Here is a 17,282-nt window from a genome sequence, read left to right on the forward strand (position 1 = left end):
CAGCTGCCACCCTCCTGGTCTTGTCTGCGCCCCGCCATCAGTACCTCACCTTGACGAAGCCCCAAAGCACCAAGTTTTTGGGTACTCAGCAAACTCTGTCTCCAAAATGCACCCTGAGCATCAAGTCAATGCCTCTGACCTCCCCGGTGGCCTAGGGAGCCGGTGTTACCGGTGGGTGCAGGTTTTGTCTCGCCCCAACGCTTCCACGGGCTTTTCCAGCCACAGGGAGCTGGGGGGAATTTCCTCCTGCATGCACCCAACTCCCCAGGGGCTGCTCGGCTGGCAGGGTGCATGGCTTGCCTTCCTTCTCCTTTTTTCTCTTTTTTTTTTTTTTTCCGTCTTTTTCCCCTCCCATAATGCCAAAGTTATTTAGTTTTTTTTTTTTTTTTTTTTTCCCCAGCAGGTTCAGGTGGAGGTGGAGCAGCAGGAGGGAGGGAGGGACGGCCAACTCCTCCTGCAGGCCTGGCGCCCAGCGATTGGGGCGGCAGGGGAGCCCAGCAAAGGGCACGGGCTGAACCAGGGAGGGGGAAAAAATAATAAATTAAAAAAAAAAAAAAAAACTCCACCAAGCACTGGTCCGGCAGGTCCAGTCGGCTCAAGCGGCGCGGGAGGGAGGCAGCTGGCAGGGAGCCTGCAGCCAGAGGAAGCTCCTGAAGGTAAATGCAGCTCTCCGCTGCTTCCCTTTCCGCGTCGAAGTCGTCTCGGCCAGAGTCGGTAGGGTCTTGTCCTCTCCCCGCAAGCCCCACCGCTCTCCTCTGGCTCCCCAGGCAGCTTCCATCCCTGCTGCTTGCTCCCCTGCTGCCATGCCTCCCTGCCCGTCTCGCTCTCTCCATGGCCTTGCTCTGGGGGGGATGCCACAGCCCAACCATCGTGCTTGGATTGCTACAAATCCGGCCTGTTACTTATCCCAAGACATAGGAAATGGGAGCGTGCTACACGTTGCCCCGTGCTCCTCCTCCAGCCCTACACTGAGCTGCCCTCTGGGCACTCATTTTGTGCCCCAGAACAAAGGAGCCCCAGCTGTGCCTCCCCATGGGACTACGGAGGCATTGAGGGCTTCCCTCGGCTCTCTGACCAGCCCACATTTTGATGGGACTTAATATTTGCAACCATGAAATGATGTGAGAGCGACCCATCTGGGCAGGACAAAGTGCAGGCAGAGCATCCCACCAGGCAGGGAAAGCCCCACGCCACCCCAATATAGCCAGGTAGGGGGGGGAGCTCATCTCCAGCCCCTGTTCTTCTATCTTGGAGAAACCCAGTTAATCACAGAGACACCCAGTTAATATTTCAGGTATAAATCATCGTTCAGCTGCTCAAGCGTTTCCTGCGTACCTTGACCCCCAACTTCACCTGGTGCCAGGGCCGCTGTGCCAAAGGGAAGCAGGGTGCCTCCGTCCCCACTCCCAGCAGCGTCCCAGCATGGCTTCTCCAGGGACAAACTGGGTTCCATCATTTCAAAACCAGTTTGAGCGATGAAGGGCAGGGGCAAAGAGGCAGCCAAGAAGGATTTTTACCCCTGCTGGCCCCAGCAGTTATGCTGGGTGTGTTTACGGTCGCGCTGCCTTGCATAAACACCTGCAACGTGACATCCTTGCTATTCCCACATCAGCCCCAGCAGGCACAACACCCGCGCTGGGGGCTCTGCAGGCGTCTGGGGACAGAGGAGCCCAACCCCACCGCCAGGCTCTGCTTCACCGTTTGCTCCTGGTGCCTCTGCAATCTATCAGCAGGGTGCAGGGTGTCTTCCCTGGTCCCCCTTCTTCCCATGGGTTGATTGCAGCCTCTGGTTGTGCGATGCCAGCCGGGGGCTGGTCCCCGAGACCCCCACATGCAGGTCACGTTGTGCGGCTGCGCCTCTCCCTGGGCACGGCCACGGGGTAGCACCGCACCAAGCCTCCTAACGTGGCCGGGAGCACTGCACCCATTTAGATTAGTTCAACAGTATGAAAGCTCATGAGGTAGGGAGCCCGTGCTGCTATAAATAAACCACCCCGTGGCTTAATTTGCAATTTCTATGGGCACCTTGGGCTGGAAGCAGCACCGTGGCCAAGCCGCGCAGCACGGAGGAGGGTCCCTCGCTTGCACACCCCAACGAGTGGCTGTGTTCGGATCGTGGCTCGTTTCCCCTCACTGGCCTCTGGCTGGTTTTAGCTGGCAGAGCATTGTCCCGAAGCCATGTTTTTAATGTCCCACAGCCCTTAGTTGGTCATTAATCACCTCCTGACCAGGAATTTGCAGGCTGTAAGTTAGCACTGTGCAGGCAGAGCAGGTGACTTAGTGGCTGTGCTTTGGCTTCGCCCCATGGTGGCTCCCACCACCCCGTGACCCAAATTGCTGTGGGGAGCAATAGGGCGCTTGCCCAGCGTTGTGCCAGCCCAGCAAGGAGCACCCAGTGCTCATGGAACAGTTTCTCATCTCTTCCAGCCCCAGTCTGCCCTGCGGTGGTGGTGGCAGCGGCAGGAGAACTTTGCCCCCCCCGGAAGACGGCACGCCGCGGGGGCCCTCCTGTCGTGGGTGGCCCGCCAGCAATGCCAGCAGCTGATCGCTCCTGACCATGGCAGGTAGGCTGCAAAATGAAATGTTTCACATATTTTCAGCTGGGAAGGACCCCATGCTCTTGGGCATGGTGGAGGTCCTGCTTGTTGCTCCGGGGGTGGGTGAGGGGGCTGTCCAAGTCCCCAAAACCGGCCCAGCCTGCTGCAGTGCAGCTGCAATCAGTGCTCTCTGCCAGACCCCGGCGGCTGAGCTTGTTTTTCTGGGGAAGCCGGGATGGCTACGGGGCTGTCATGCTTTCCACGATGCCAGAAGGTGTATCCCTGATGGCTTTCCCCTCTGAAACCCCCTTCCCACTGTGCCCCCAGCCCTTTGCAGCGTGCCTCCCGAACTTCTCGTCCCGGCTGCCAACGAGACGCTGGCGCTGGCGCTGGGGAGCCGGATAGCGCTGAACTGCACCGTGCGCTGGGCAGCCACCGAGCACTGCGAGCCTGTCCCCGCCTGGACCAAAGATGGGCAGTGGCTGGGCAGTGAGAGCAGCCAAGACACCACTTGGTAAGGAGCCTGCCCCAGGGTACGTCTGTCTGTCTGTCTGTCTGGGTTGCCCAACCCACAGTAGCTCCTTCTCTCCCCAGGTTCGGCCAAAATGCCTCGGTGCACCTCCTCGCCACCATCCTGCAGGTCAACCTCACGCATGACGCTGACTTCGGGGTGTTTGCCTGCTGGGTCAGCAACACCACGGCCACATTCACCCTGCGGCGAGAGGGTAGGGGCACACAGGGACCAAGTTCTGGTGGGGACAGGGTGGGGGACAAAGAAGGGACACCTACGAGGAGGGTGGTCACGTAGGTGTCTGCAGTGGCCCCGTGGGTATCACAAAGCAGGCACTGGGGGCATGGCTGCACATTGGGATGCAGACCACAATACATTAAACCCAGAAGCCTGGGTCTGGAGCCACTGACTGCTCACTGTTCCCTTCCCCATCCTTGCAGAGGCCGCGGGGCACGTGAGTGCGGTGCTGGCAGCCCTCCTGGTCCTGGCCCTCCTGGTGCTGCTGGCTGGGCTCTACGTCAGGTGCCGCCTGAGCGTGCTCCTCTGGTACAGGAACCACTATGGCGAGCTGGAGATAAATGGTGAGAAGGGTGTAGAGAACACGGTGCCCCCCCTTAGGACAAGCCTCCCCTGGGCCAGGGGCTCACCAGTGTGCAAAGCTCCCCCAGATAGGCTCCCCTTTTCCCCATGGTCACTGCCTCCTCAGATGGGAAGCTGTACGATGCCTACGTGTCCCACGCCACTGCCCCGGATGACCGAAAGTTCGTCCACTTCATCGTGAAGCCACAGCTGGAGAACCGCTACGGCTACAAGCTCTTCCTGGACGAGCAGAACATCCTGCCCAATGCTGGTAGGCACTGGCTGCCCACCCAGACCTCTGTGGGATTGGGCAGAGGGACAATGCCAGCACCTGGGCTTGGAAACCAAGAGGGGACAGGAAAAGGGCTGAGCTGCTTGTCTCTCTCCCACGCAGAGCCATCAGCTGACTTGATCATGAATGTAAGCCGGTGCCGGCGCCTCATCGTAGTCCTCTCCGTGGCCTATCTGGAGCAAGACTGGTGCAACAGCAGCTTCAGGTACGAGCCTGCTCCTGTCAGCTCCTGGGGGAGAGGAGGCGGTGGGCCCTCACCCTCCTGCCACATGCCTGACTCACAGGGAAGGCCTTTGGAGGTTGCTGGAGCTCTCCAAGAAACCCATCTTCATCGTCTTTGAGAGCCAGTACCGGGAGATCACGCACCCTGCCATCAGCCTGCTGAAGCAGCACAGGAATGTGGTGACCTTGCTGGTGTGGCGAGCTGACTCCATGGTAAGAGCAAGGTCCCATATTGCCAGCAACCCCCCTTTCTATCCCCGGTGCCCCATTTTGTATAAACTCAGTGATCAGGAGCCCCGTGCCGCGCCAGGGCGTCCCCCAGCTGAAGGAGCCGGGGCAGTGAAGCTTTGTCCCCGCGCTGCTGTGGCTGCTCACGTCTCAGGGCTGGGCTGTGAGCTGCTGCGCTCCAGCAGGTTGGGCCGGTTTCTCTGCCGCTGCGCGGGCACGCTGCCATGCCGGGAGCACAGCTCTGACCTTGGCTGAGCTCCCAGCTCCAGAAAGAGAGAGCCGAGCCCCACAGAGCCTACCACAGCCCCACACAGGCTGGGCTTGGCTTTGCTGCAGCCCTAATTCGACCTGGTCCCTTCTTAACCCACACAGACCCCGTCGTCAGACTTCTGGAAAGAGCTGTGCCTGGCCCTGCCCCGCAAGGTGTCCTTCCAGGGGACCATGGGGGACCCGCAGACCCAGCTGCAGGAGGACAAGGACCCCATGCTGATCCTGCACAGCAGCTACCTGGACAGCCGGGGGGACCCCCACCCCGACGGAGACCTCGGTGCAGGTTCGTGTCCTCCACCCCCTCTCCCATGGGGGACAGATGTGCTGGGGACAGGGGGAGCCGTGTGCTAGAGGTCACCGGCCTGACGTCCCTCTGTGCGATGCACAAGGGCAGAAGTTTGCCAGTCCTGGGGTACAGAGGTGTTAATTTTATTGGCAGGGCCACGAGGGATCCTTTTGAGCCAGTGCCAGTGGGTTGGGGGGGGCAGAGGGGCTGCTCAGAGTGGGGCCAGCCTCACAGCTTGCCCCTTTGGACTACATTTACACTACTGTAGTGGTAAGGTTGGCTTGAGCCCCTTCCCCAACACCTAACCCATCTCCCCAACTCCTTCCAGGCCTCCGTGGATGTCTTTTCAGGGGACCCCCACCTCCCCACGTCAGCAGCCTCAGGGTGCCTGCGGCTTTGGCCACCGGCACGCCGGAGGACGCGCAGCAGAGGGATGGACACAGAGCCGAGATCGACATCTCGGACCTGGGCTCGCGCAACTACGGCGCCCGCACAGACTTCTACTGCCTGGTGACGGAGGATGACATCTGAGCAGGGCCACGATGGGGAAAGGGGGTGCCCCCTGCTCCGCAGGACTGCACGGATCCAGGTCGCAGCTGGAGGATCCCAAGCGCTGCGACTGGACCAGCACTGGGAAGAGAGGAGCTGGCTCCTTCTGGCAGCACGTTCTCTGCTTGAAAACCACCGCAGGGCCTGGGCACCCTTGGGTGCTGGTTCCCCCTCCCTTGCCACGGGTGGAAGGGACATTTTTTCCACCTAACGGACAAATGTTGGGATTGGCAATGCCCTCCAAGAAGCAGTGTGCACTTCTGTCCCTTTTCCTCTCATGCCCCCAGTGGCCTGGGCTGGAAAGCCCATGGGAGCAGCCAGAGCACCGCCGGCTGCATCACCCAAATCCCAGTGGCAATAAAATGCTGCTGCCTGGAGCAGCTCTGGTCTGTCTGCAGGGACACGGGTGACAGTGGTGGGCCCCCGGTGGGTGGCAGGGCACTGGGGGTCTCCCTGCCATGGACAGTGGGGCAGGCAGCTCCACACACTGTCCCTGTGCTGTGTGGTGTCCTGTCTCCACACCATGTTCCCACCACGTTGACTCAGAACAAAGAGGACGAGCATGCTGGCACCGCAGGGCCAAGCTCCCCCACGCCAGCACCCCGCAGGTCCTCTCTTCCCCTCCAGCAGGCGCAGGGGTGTTGTTCAAGGCCTTTATTTCGGGGATACACAGTGCAAGGGGAGCTCGTACATGGAGAGCTGGGGAGACAAACGCACCGCCCGGACCACGCTGGGCCCAGGCATGCCAGGACAGCCACGTCCAGGGCTGCTGCAGCCCCTCCTGGCAGCGCTGCCTGCTCTCCCCACCCCGCCTGCCCCCCAACCCCCTGTACCTATACTCTACCCCATTTCCCAGACAGGGCGCGCGGCACACCCCAAGCGCAGGGCTCCCCCTACCAGCCCCAAACCCACTGGCAGACCCAAGCGACCCCCCAGCCCCGCCGCACACCCCAACCCGGCCTCCGCCTCCGCAAAGTGAGCTTTGGACCCACGCTGGCCCCGCTGGCGCCAGCCCGCGCCGGGCACCAAGGGCATCTCCCCACCCCATGGGGAGACGCCGCCCAGCAAACACAAGCTGCCTGGCCCTGCCTGGATCCTGCTTACGCAGCACCAGCCCCAACCCCGAGCCCTTAACAGAGCAGCAGCAGTGCCCCAAACGGTCCCTGTGGGGTGCAGGGATGGGGACAGCCCACCTTCCCGCGGCGGGGGCACGGGCAGCCTCAGTCACAGCTCCACACGGAGCCCCCAGCAAAGGGAGGACTGAGACCACATCGCCGATGCCAGTCCCGGCTCCTTACAGCCACGTAAGGAACTGCCCCTCGGAAAATCTGGGGAGCCAACAGCAGCCACCTTGGACACCCCCCCCCAGGCTCCCTGCTTTGAGCAAAGCCCCGTCCCCATGCAGCCAGGGCAGGACTGGTGGCACAGGCACCTGGTACACCACGATTTGGGGAGCTCAGCCCTCTTAGTGGGGGGGAGCTGGAAGAGGAACTCCCTCAAAAGCCCCCCTTGCCACCAGCACTGCTTTGCAGGAGCCTCCCCAGAGCTTCTGCTCCTCAGCCAAGCCACGAGACGAGCTTGAAGTGGCGCAGGAAGGAGGGGGGGGCTTTGCAGCACCTGCGTCTCCAGCCCAGGGACAGGGTGCCCAGCAGAGGGGTGCAGGCACGAGGGGTACAAGGAGCAGCCGGGGACTACGCTACGCAGCAGGGGGTCCTGTGGCGAGCAGCTTCCCCAGGGCACAGGAGGCAGCGAGGAGCATCCCAGCAGGGAGAGCGAGGGCTGTGCAGTCCCTTCTCTCAGGGTTTGTCCTTACAGGCCAAGGAAGTCCTCCTTCCGGTACCCCTTCTGCAAGAGAACAGGCCACCCGTCACACGGCGCGGGGACACCACTGTCCCCGCTCTTCTAGGCACCTGCCACCAAGGGGACGATGCTGTGGGGACGTCCCCACCTCTTCAGGAGGCAAAGGCATAGAGGCCGAGCGAGCTGTGTGCCTGGATGCATCTGGGTGGCTCGGTTTTCCAGGGTGAAGCCCCTGACCCTGGCTCCCTTGGGCTCCACCCCAGGGCCCCGCTCCAGGATCCCGTAGGAGGGAGGTACGTACCACCTTGAAGTCCCGGTGGAGCTTGGTGTACTGCCACATGTTGCCCAGGAGGCTGGCCGCCGCTCTGGAGGACTTCTCGTTGTCCGAGCTGGAGCAGAGAGAGGCTGCAATGAGTTTTTGGGTACCACCAGGCACGGGATGGTGCCCACCAGCCCATGGATACCACCCCAGAAGGGCCAAGGGCTTGGGGGAAAGAGGCAGGAGACTACAGGCTGGGGCCCACCACGACGGGCTGGGTGAGCAGTGGTGAAGGGTGGCTGCAGCAATGGGCACCCCCATGGTGGGGTGTCCCGAGAAGGCTGTTTACGGCCTTTTAGGGCTGGAGGCCGGCCTTGAGGCCCCTCTGCACTGCTCTGGGGATTCCCAACACCAAGCCTCAGGAAGGGAGGCTGGTTGTGAGCCTCATCCACCTCGCTGGAGCCAGGGAAGAAGGGGAAGAGCAGGACTGGACCCCAGGTCCACACTGGGAGAGAGGAGCAGGCAGGGAGCTCCCACCTGTCCCTTCTCTTCTTGATGTAGAAGAGCTTCCTGAGGCCATCGAAGTAGACGATGTCGCGGGCAGCCATGGGGCTCTCCACCACCAGGTTGTTGAGCACGGCGATGATGTTCACAATAACATCAGCAGGAGGTGCCTTGTCCCCAACGCTCCCCGGCAGCTTCTCAATCAAGTGGCTGACCACCTTGGTTGCTGGCGGGCAAAGGCATCATGTCAGAGCCCCAGGGGAGGTGCGGTGGCCTAAGGGAAGAACCCTGCAGCCAAAAACCCCATGGAGCAGGACCAGGGATATCTTCAAGCCCCAGCTTTGCTCTCTGCGGTCCCTGCTGGGGCTCCCTGGCACCCGGGAGAGGAGCAGCTGACGGGATGGGCGAGGGGGGCAAGGACAAATCAAGTGAGATGGCGGGGTTGAGGCAGAGCAGAGCACGCAGGAGGCATTTGGTCACTGGGGACAGGGGACGGAGAGGACACCTCACATGCGGGCAGTCTGCCTGCCTCTAGCTGTGAGCTCAGCAGGCAGGAAGGTGCTGAGACACGCCCGGAGGTAACCAGAGGCCAAACGGAGGATCAAAAAGGGTGGAGAGCGTCCAGCCCTGGCCCTGCCCAGCCCTCCCTGGCACTCACACATCTCGTCCTTGTTGCGTGCGTGGCGGGACAGGTTGCGGATGAGCCCCGTCAGCGAGCGCAGCTGGTGGTGGTCAGCGGTGCGCACGCGATCCAGGACGGGGTTCAGGATGCGCTCCTGCTCCAGGGCCAGCCGGCTCAGCACGCCCGCCCACTGCGGGGGCAAAAACACGCGGTGGAGGCACCCATTAGGACCACTGGGCACCCGCCTCCTCCTGCCCCGTTCCTCCTCCTCCTCGCCTTGCCCAGCGTGGCCGGATGACCTGGCTGGCGAGGAGCGTGGTGGCCACGTCCCCCCCCCCCCCCCCCCCAGGCACAGCAGTGACCAGCAGGAACAGCCCAGCGAGACGGGACAAGCCCAGGGGACGCTCCCCTCCCGCGTCCTCACCCTGCGGTCCCCAGCAGTGATGTTCTGCAGGGCGCCTGAGGCCGCCTCGGTCGTGTGCTTGTTGAGCTCGCAGCGCTGCAGCAGCCGGTTGTAGATGCCCACGATCTGCGGGTTCCAGAGCCACTCCATGCCTTTGGGGTCCTTGGAGACCTCTGTGAAGGTGACGATGTCCGCGTTCAGGTAGTGCTGCAGGGACGGGGGGGGGTGCATTGTTAGACCTAGAGGGGTGTCCCCTCCGCAGTGTCCCTTGCCGCTGGCATCCCCTGTGTGCACGGGCACCCCCAGGACCTAGCAGGGAGCTGGCAGGTCACACCCTTCAGCGTGGAGGGGGTTGGCACCCATTGCCGCATGCAAGCGCCGTCTGATTCACCCTCTGCTGAGTTCACCCGCGTGTCCCACCCAGCAGCCAAAGCCAGCGTCCACCTCCGCCCCGCTGTCATCACATCCACCAGCTGCTTCCCTGCCCCAGCTGATGCGGCTGTCATGGCACAAAAAGGGCCCCCCCAAACCCACCCACCCCCCCCCACCACTGACCTCACGTGCTTTCTTGCTCTGGGGGCTGAAGCAGCCCACCAGCTCCCCCGTCATGGTGCCACCGTTGTTCCTGCGGTGGCCCTCCAGGCGCTGGAGGGAGGAGGGGGGCATTTCGTCATACAGACGGTAGGAGAGGTTTCGCAGGACGCAGACTGCATTCTCCACGCTCTGGGGAGAGAAACGGGGCATGGAGGGGTCAGTCCTGGAGAGCACGGAGCGTGGGCACATCCCCTGGAGCACAGTCATAGGGGGGTCCCTACTGGGATCCACGGCCGGAGTCACACCAATGACACCAACACTGGCAGCGCCCTGCTGTGCCCAGTAAGCTTGGACATATCCAGAGCAAATCCCGGGGCTCACCTTGTCCTCCGACTTGCCCACTTCCAGGGAGCTGTTCACGTAGTGGATCATGGAATCCACCAGCCCGTGGCACTCGCGCATCTTCTGCCGGGTCTGCTGGCTGGCAGAGCTGAGATTCCTGCACGGGGAACAGGGATCCATCACAGCAAGAAGGGGCTTTCCCGTGACCACCACCTCCTTGTGCCCCACCACTGCAGGGAGGGCAGCTAAAGCCACGGGGCTGACAACGCTTTGCCTTGATGCACCAGCGCTGCAAGGGATTGGGACCCCAGAAACAAGCCCTAGAGCCCTGGCTCAGTACGTTGGCAGTGCAAGTGGTGTCTCTTCCCTCACCCAAACCTTTACCCTCAAGCAGGAGTGGAGCTGGTGCAGAGCAGGTACCTGAGGAAGCCCGTGGAGTTGTAGAAGATCTCTGCCTCGGAGGGGTTCTGCTGGATAACGCCCGAGCCACCCAGCCCAGAAAGGGGGACCAGGACGAGGTCTGTGAGCTGCTCCAGCGTGTCCCGAGCCAGGCGATCCTTCAGGTTGTCGCTGGAGGAGAGATTCCACAGGATCCCTGCGCAGAGGAGAGGGATCCTCAGACCTGGGGACGGCTGCAGAACATGCCCACCCTGACCCACCTCCCCAGGGCTCACACTGGCCACCCACAGCCAGGCACAGCAACGGGACAGCTCGCAGCTGGGGACACCACCCAGGTGGGTGCTGACAATGCAAAGAAGTTGTCCCCACCAAGCATCACCCTGGCCTTACTCACAGCGGGGGGTGGACCAGACCCACCTCCACGCAAGGAGGACCCCAACCTGCCCCCGTGGCCATCTCTGACCTGTGACGTTCTTGCGGAGCTCATCGTCAGGCTCCCGCAGCGTCCGCATGAGCTCGTAGATGCCGTTCTCCTCCACCAGCGCCAGCTTGTTCTCGGCGTTGTCGTAGATGAGGTTGCGCATGGCGCCGGTGGCGTGGCGCTGCACCTCCTGGTTGGGGCTGTTGAAGAGCTTCACCAGCTTGGGCATGGCCTGGAGGCTGCGGGCCTGGGAGGGGAGAGGCCGGATGGGTTGAGAGGTCAAGCCCCTCTCCCTTTCGCTTGGGGTCTGGGGCTCCTTCCTCCTCCTTCACCCCTCCAGGACCGCCCCACCACAGCAGAAAGGAGCGGGGGACCTGATGAAAGCAGGGACAGCCCCGTCCTCTGCAGGTGCCCACCTGCTTCTTGGCGTTGCTGTCACTGTAGCATTTGTGCTGGAGGTAGGCAGCGCCCAGGACCTGCAGGTTGGGGTCACTGGCTATCAGGTATTTCACCGCAGAGGGCAAGTCGATGTCGTCAAACCTGGAAGCCACAGGCAGATAAGGAAGAGCCCAGGCAGGGCATCCCCCGAGGGTCTTCTACCTCTGCTCCCCACCACATCCCACTTCTCCAAGACCAGCCAACCCATCACACTCCTTCCTGTGGCCGAGTGAGTGTCTTCCCACCCTCACATCTCAGGATGGGCTCCTGGCAGGAGATAAAGGCACGTAGAGGAGATAAAGGCACTTAGAGCTCGACCCGCACCGTGGTACCTTGCTATGGGGCTGAATCCTGCCAACCACCTCACCTCTCCTGCTTCCCTCGCAGCAAGGCAATGCCAGGAGGGCTGGAGGGTTTTGCCCTAAACCAGCCGAGTGCCTAAGGAGGACAAAGGACACAGCTGGTTGGCACTCACCCTCCCGACTGCTGAGTGAGCAGCGTGCTGTGCCCGTTGTACATCTCCATGCCGCGTTGGTCCTGGAGGTGGTGGCTGGACTCGGCCAGGCTGCGCACGGAGGGCGCGCGGGAGCTGTGCTCCACCATGCCCATGTAGGAGCCCCCGATGCCCGCCTGCGAGGACGGCTGGATGCTGCCGAACGAGCTGGTGCTGAGACGGGAGCGGTTGTTGCTCTGGAAGCGCTGGAGCGTGCGCATGGCCGGCGCCCGGATGGTGCGGCTCTGGGGCACCTCGCCGCCATCCAACCAGTCGGAGGAGCTCTTTGCATTGGAGCCAGCGCTCATCTGCCTCTCGAAGGTGTACGAGCGGGTGAAGCCGCCGTTGCCTTGGCTTTTGTAGAGGGACCGGTGGCCTATAGGGTCCAGCTGATCCGAGATGACGCTGTAGCGGTCATCCGCAGTGGTGGGTGGCAGCGGCCCGTCAGCCAGCCGCAGGGAGCGCAGCGACAGCGTGTCGAAGCTCTGCCGAGCCCGGTAGTTGCGCTCGTGGAAGGAGCTGGGGCGCGGGGAGGTGTTGGCAGCCTGCGACATGGCGTAGCCGGTGCCGTAGGCCCGGCCCTTCGCTATGCCCCCGTTGCTGATGGTCGCCATGCGTTTGTGTGGCGTGAGGTCCACCGCTGACCGTGAGGACCAGCTGCTGCCCTTGAGCGTGCCAAAATCTTTCTTGGCCATTGACTGATACATCTGCAGGGCGGGGAGCACAGGGTTAAGGGAGGATGCCTGTGAGCCTGTCCCCTCCATCCCCACCATGAGCAGAGGAAAGGACAGAGCCAAGAGCCCCCTCGGTGCTAAGTTGCAACTAGAAAACTACAGCTAGAGGCTGGGCATCCCCAGCTGACTGGGAGATGGGTCCCAGTGCAGGGGGGGATGGCGAACCCCCCAGTACATACCGAGCTTTTGGAGTCCAAGCCATTGCTCTGGGAGCGGGAGCTGAAGGACGGGCGCAGGGTCGTGCCATACTGACCGCCTGCGGGATGGAGGTTGGAGACAGTGAGGGGCACACCCACATCCAAGCAAGCGGGGAGACATTTGGGCAGAGTGGGACGGATGCTGCCCCCCTACCCTGCTGCCCTAGGGGTAGCAGAGCCCCTCTGGGAGCTGCGCTGGTGCCAGGGCAGGGGCAAGAGGGATGAGCGAGTCGGAGGACTGGGGATGTGCCTGCCTTCCAGCCACGGAGAGCAGGAAGAGGCCGTGGAGACAGCGCGCCTCCCACAGCCTCCCTGCCTTTCATCGTGCCCCGACGGCGAGAGGAATAATTGCTACCTTGGCAGGGACACGGTGGCTCAGTACGGCTCCCCTTGGCCTTACCAGGGCTGGGATCTGTGCTCAGAGAGCCTGCCGTGCCCTAGCCGGGACGCTTAATCATGGCCTCCTGCTGCGGGAGGCTGCGGAAAGCACAAACTTGCCACCACAGCCCGCCGGGTGGCCGTCAACAGCAGTGCTGTGGCTTGGGTGCCACCAGGTGTCAGAACGGGGACAGCTGAGGATGGGGACAGCTTTGGGGCTTGGGGGGTGAGCAAGGCAAGAGCTGGGAGCCCCCAAAAGCTGGTCCCCCAAAAGCTGGTTCCAGGGACGGGGCACGAGGGAGGATAGGGAGACCCCGCCACCGCTGTGGCCGCAACGGGAGCATGACCCGCACCCACACCCAGCCTTGGTGAGCCCAGGGGTGCCGCGGGGTCTCTCCCCTTGCCGCGGCGCAGCCCAGGGCGCAATGGGGAGAAGCAACAGGGCGGAGGCCACGAGCTCAGACGTTAAATGGAGGCGCTTGGAGCCCAGCCAGCAAGGCGAGACGCCGCTGAGAACCCAGGGACGGGGAAGGCGCAGCCCGCAATCCCCAGGGAGCCCAAAGCGGGGCGCGGGACCCCACTTCCCTCGGGGTGGGGGGAAACTGAGGCACGGGGGAAACCAGCCCAGGCTTGACCCAGTTTGCTCCGGGGCGTGGGGCAGGTGTGGGCACGGGACTCCTGTTGAAGCGCAGGGAAAAGGGAAACCCCCCCCACCCCCCTTAAATAAAAAAAGCCACCTCGCGGTCTCCCACCTCTGCCGTCGACCTGGTCGAGCACGGCGGCCTCGGGGTGCGCGGCGGCCGCCTGCCCCCGCAGCAGCATACGGATGCGGACCTGCTCCTGGACGCGGGCGCTGCGCAGCCTCTGGGCCTCGGCTGCCTCCCGGCCTCGGCCATCCAGCTGCCGGTCAGAGGGCAACGCCAGCGAGCAGACGCCGGCCTCGGGCTGCAGGGCCGAGAGCAAGAAGTTGTTCGTCTCCTGCATGGTGGTGGCGGCGAGCGGGGGCCGAGGCGAGCGGGGCCGCCCTACTACGCAGGTGAGCACGGCAGGGCGGCGGCGGGGCCTTCCCTGAGCCGTAGGGAGGCACCCGGCCCGCCCCGCCGCCGCCACGCCTCGGCGGCCGCTGCTCACGCCCGGGTAGGACAGGGCGGCCGCGGGCCCCCCGCCGCCATTGAGGCCCCCCGAGAGGTGCCCACAGGTGGAGGCGCCAAGGGGCGGCCTCACAACAACGAGAGCATGAGGGGTGTGGAGGCTGCCAGAAGGGGTTTGGGGGAGGACGTGCCTGAGGCTACCATGACTCCCTTGGCGGGCTCCCCATTAACCCCCAGAGTCTCAGAAGCTGCCCTACCAGTAAGCCCCAGACCTCCCCATTAATCCCCAGACCCCTGCATTGACCCACCAGTGAGATGTGGACCCCTACGTGGTCCTGCCAGCCGACCCTTGGAGAGCCCCTGACCCCTGGGCAGCCTCCCTATTGACCCGCAGACCTTTGTGTGGTCTCTCTGGTGAGCCCTGGACCCCACCATGGACCCACTAGTGAGACCTGCACCACACCATGGCCTCTCCAGTCAGTCCCAGAACCCAAGGCAACCCCCCTGGAGAGCCCCAGACACCCACATCACAGCTCAGAAGGGTTCCGGACCACCAGCTAGCCTCCTTGTTGACCCCCTTGTGGCCCACCAGTGAGCCTCAGACCTCCACGTGGCCTCTCTAGTGAGCCACAAACCCCGCATGGACAACTACTGATCTCCCCCATATCCCCCCATCACCTCCCAGCCAGCCTCAGACCAACAGACAACCTCCTTAGATAGCCCCAGACCCCCAGGTGGCCTCCCAGGAGAGTCCTGGACCCCCATGCAGCCTCCCCATTGACCTGCAGAGCCCCCAGCAGCGAGCTCAGGACCTCCACGTGGCCTCCACAGCCAGTCTCAAGCCATCTCCTCGGAGAGCCCCGGCTCCCAGGCAGCCCCTTAACGCTGACCCTCGCCCCCCAGGTGCTCCCCACCCCAGGTGGGGCGCAGGGCTGGCCCGCCAGGGGGCTCCACTGGGGGCTTGGGGCAGTAATTAGGAGCCAGGCTCTCCCTGCTTTGCTTTTCAAATCAGCTGGGGAATTAAACAATAATAATAATAAATAAATAAAAAAAGGGGGCGGCTCAACGCCGCTGGGCTGGTGGCTGTGAGCATGGAGGCAATGAATGTGGGGTGACTCAGCTGCTGCCACGCACAGGCACTAATTAGACTCGCCCCACCCACCCAGCCACCCTGGCCGACCCCAGCGTTGGGGGGCACGCCTGCTTTTCCTCAGCCCAGCACGCTCCCGAAATCCCCACAGATTTGTTTTGTGCCAGGCCGTAAACCACCGCTTTCCCTTCTGCCCAAGTTCTTTTCCTGAGCTGCACACTCGTGAACCGAGCTGCGTACGTTCTCAGCCTCGGGACGGGGTTGGAGCGGGACCGTTGGTGTCTGCGGTGGCCTTGGCGCTCAGCGTCACCGCTCTGGCCCCGCCTGGCAGAAGCGTCTTGGGGTTTGGCAGCTGGTGAGCTGGCCAGGGCTTGCAACACCCAGCGATGACAGCTCCAGACGGTAGCTTTTGTGCTTCGGTAGGAGGGGGAAAAGAGCGAGGAGGAATGTGCCGCCGTCAGCAGGAGCAGCGGCTTATTCTGGGCGGGAGAGCGTTTCACGGCCAGGCAGCCTGTCCTCTGCTTTGATGTGTTCCCCAGCACTGGTGGCTGCAAACCCCAAAACCCCAGGGCCACCGCAGCACCATGCCCTGGGACTGAGGACCCCCCCACCTTCCCATCTCTCCCTGGGGGGCTTTGTAGGTTTCGGAATCACACCTGATCCTTCCTTTTTGGGGTCTGCAGCCCTAAGGAGACCCTGCTCCCGGCTCCGTGCCCACCTTGTGCCACCCACACGGGTACACCGAGTCTAGCAGAGCTCGGCAGGGCACTCCCAGCCCGCATGAATCACATCCCCCCCGCCCCAGGAGCAGGCGGTTCGCTCCCCGTGCAAGTTGCTGCTTGCTCGCGGCCCCATGCCAGGCTCCGAGGGACACCCCTCAGACATGCCTCCGCACCCCCAAAGTGGGCAGCCGGGGCTCTGCAGCCCCACAAAATCATTTGGATCGGGCACTTAGAAAGAAAAACAGCAGCAAATCGGCGCAACGCTCCTATTTGGAGCAGAACCAAGGAGATGTGGCCACAGCCAAAGCGATGCGGGGATGAAAAAACTCTGCGGACGCACCAAAGCAGCTGCTGGCTCGCACCCTGGAGGCACCCGCGTCCTCTCCTCTGTGCTGCGACTAACGCTGTGTCCCGCACGAGACCTCTGTGCCTGGATGCAGGTTGTCCCCTCAGCCCCACTAGGTGCCTGTCCCTAAAAGCAGGTCCCCGGGGAGCCTGTGGCTGCCGGTGCCACCGGCGGTTCAGGCAGGGAGTGGCTGACGGCACCGCAGCGCACGTGGGCCTCCCTGCCCACAGTGTCCCTTTGACAGCAGGGACACAAGAGGCACGAGGACGTTTGGGGAGGGACAGAAAAGCTGCTCGGCCAAAGCTGGCCAGGAACTGGCAGCTGACGGACACGTCGTCCAGCACGAGCTGCCCCTTGCCACCTGGACAAGCTGGCTGTGGGGATGCCAAAGGGTGGCTGATGCCACCAGCTCGTCCTGGTGGGACCCACAGCCCCTCAACACAATGACAACCCACACTGGGGACAGCCACACGTGCAAGACTGGCTGGCACGTACCTTGTTGGGTGGCCCTGGAGGGCCGGTGCCCTGCAGCATCCTCCCGGCCAGGCGCGCGCCCCTCTGGGTGCTTCGGGGGAGCCGAGCACCCCGGTGCAGGGTCGGTGTTGCCGTCTGTGCCGTGGCGGGTGTGGGGCCGCGGCAGGGCCCGCCCCGGGAGCTTACCCAACCAGTCTCTTCACCGTTGTTTTGCATGTGCGCTCAAAAACCCGCTTGCCTCACAGCCAAGTTTGTGCTTTTGGGGCTCGTGACAAGGCTTCGGCTCTCGGTGGCTCTGCGACTCACCATCAGTGGGGTTCCACGGGTCCCCCCGTCCCAGTCACCTCCACGATGGTCCCAAAAGCCCTTTCGGTCCCCACCACCGTGCCCCTTTGGCTAATGTGTCCTTCCCAATTGAACCCCCCACCCAGCACAGGGCACCCATGGGTGCAACAAGGGGCTTCCGAAGAAGACAAGAGGGAGCAGAAGCAGGGGAGGGGGATGCAGCTTTTGGGGCAAGGGGCTCCCCCCTGCCCTAGAGGCTCCCGGGGAGCATGTTTG

The 17,282-nt window shown here is 63.2% G+C and overlaps 2 protein-coding genes across 3 annotated transcripts; one reads left to right on the forward strand and one right to left on the reverse strand.

Annotated features, from left to right (window-relative positions):
- The first annotated feature begins 410 nt into the window (after positions 1-410).
- Positions 411-5,851, forward strand: SIGIRR (single Ig and TIR domain containing). Of its 2 annotated transcripts, XM_040557754.1 has the most exons (10): positions 411-656; positions 2,428-2,564; positions 2,865-3,051; positions 3,132-3,262; positions 3,489-3,629; positions 3,755-3,898; positions 4,022-4,124; positions 4,204-4,354; positions 4,742-4,922; positions 5,254-5,851. In XM_040557754.1, the coding sequence occupies exons 2-10, from the start codon at positions 2,558-2,560 to the stop codon at positions 5,454-5,456; spliced, it is 1,248 nt and encodes a 415-aa protein (XP_040413688.1). In that variant the 5' UTR covers positions 411-656; positions 2,428-2,557; the 3' UTR covers positions 5,457-5,851. The 2 variants fall into 2 exon arrangements, with proteins under 2 accessions (XP_040413688.1, XP_040413689.1); XM_040557755.1 differs by lacking the exons at positions 411-656; positions 2,428-2,564 and having other exon boundaries at positions 2,923-3,051; positions 3,116-3,262.
- Positions 5,852-6,113: 262 nt separating this feature from the next.
- PKP3 (plakophilin 3) lies at positions 6,114-16,952 on the reverse strand. The gene is made up of 14 exons (XM_040557753.1): positions 16,743-16,952; positions 13,751-13,943; positions 12,603-12,679; positions 11,672-12,396; positions 11,175-11,298; positions 10,801-11,005; positions 10,359-10,533; positions 9,978-10,095; positions 9,618-9,785; positions 9,084-9,269; positions 8,696-8,849; positions 8,071-8,263; positions 7,576-7,663; positions 6,114-7,319 (listed from the first exon to the last, which is right to left on the reverse strand). The coding sequence occupies exons 1-14, from the start codon at positions 16,935-16,937 to the stop codon at positions 7,284-7,286; spliced, it is 2,637 nt and encodes an 878-aa protein (XP_040413687.1). The 5' UTR covers positions 16,938-16,952; the 3' UTR covers positions 6,114-7,283.
- Positions 16,953-17,282: the final 330 nt, after the last annotated feature.

The sequence above is a fragment of the Cygnus olor genome, chromosome 5 (genome assembly GCF_009769625.2).
Source record: "Cygnus olor isolate bCygOlo1 chromosome 5, bCygOlo1.pri.v2, whole genome shotgun sequence".
Classification (NCBI taxonomy): Eukaryota; Metazoa; Chordata; class Aves; order Anseriformes; family Anatidae; genus Cygnus; species Cygnus olor.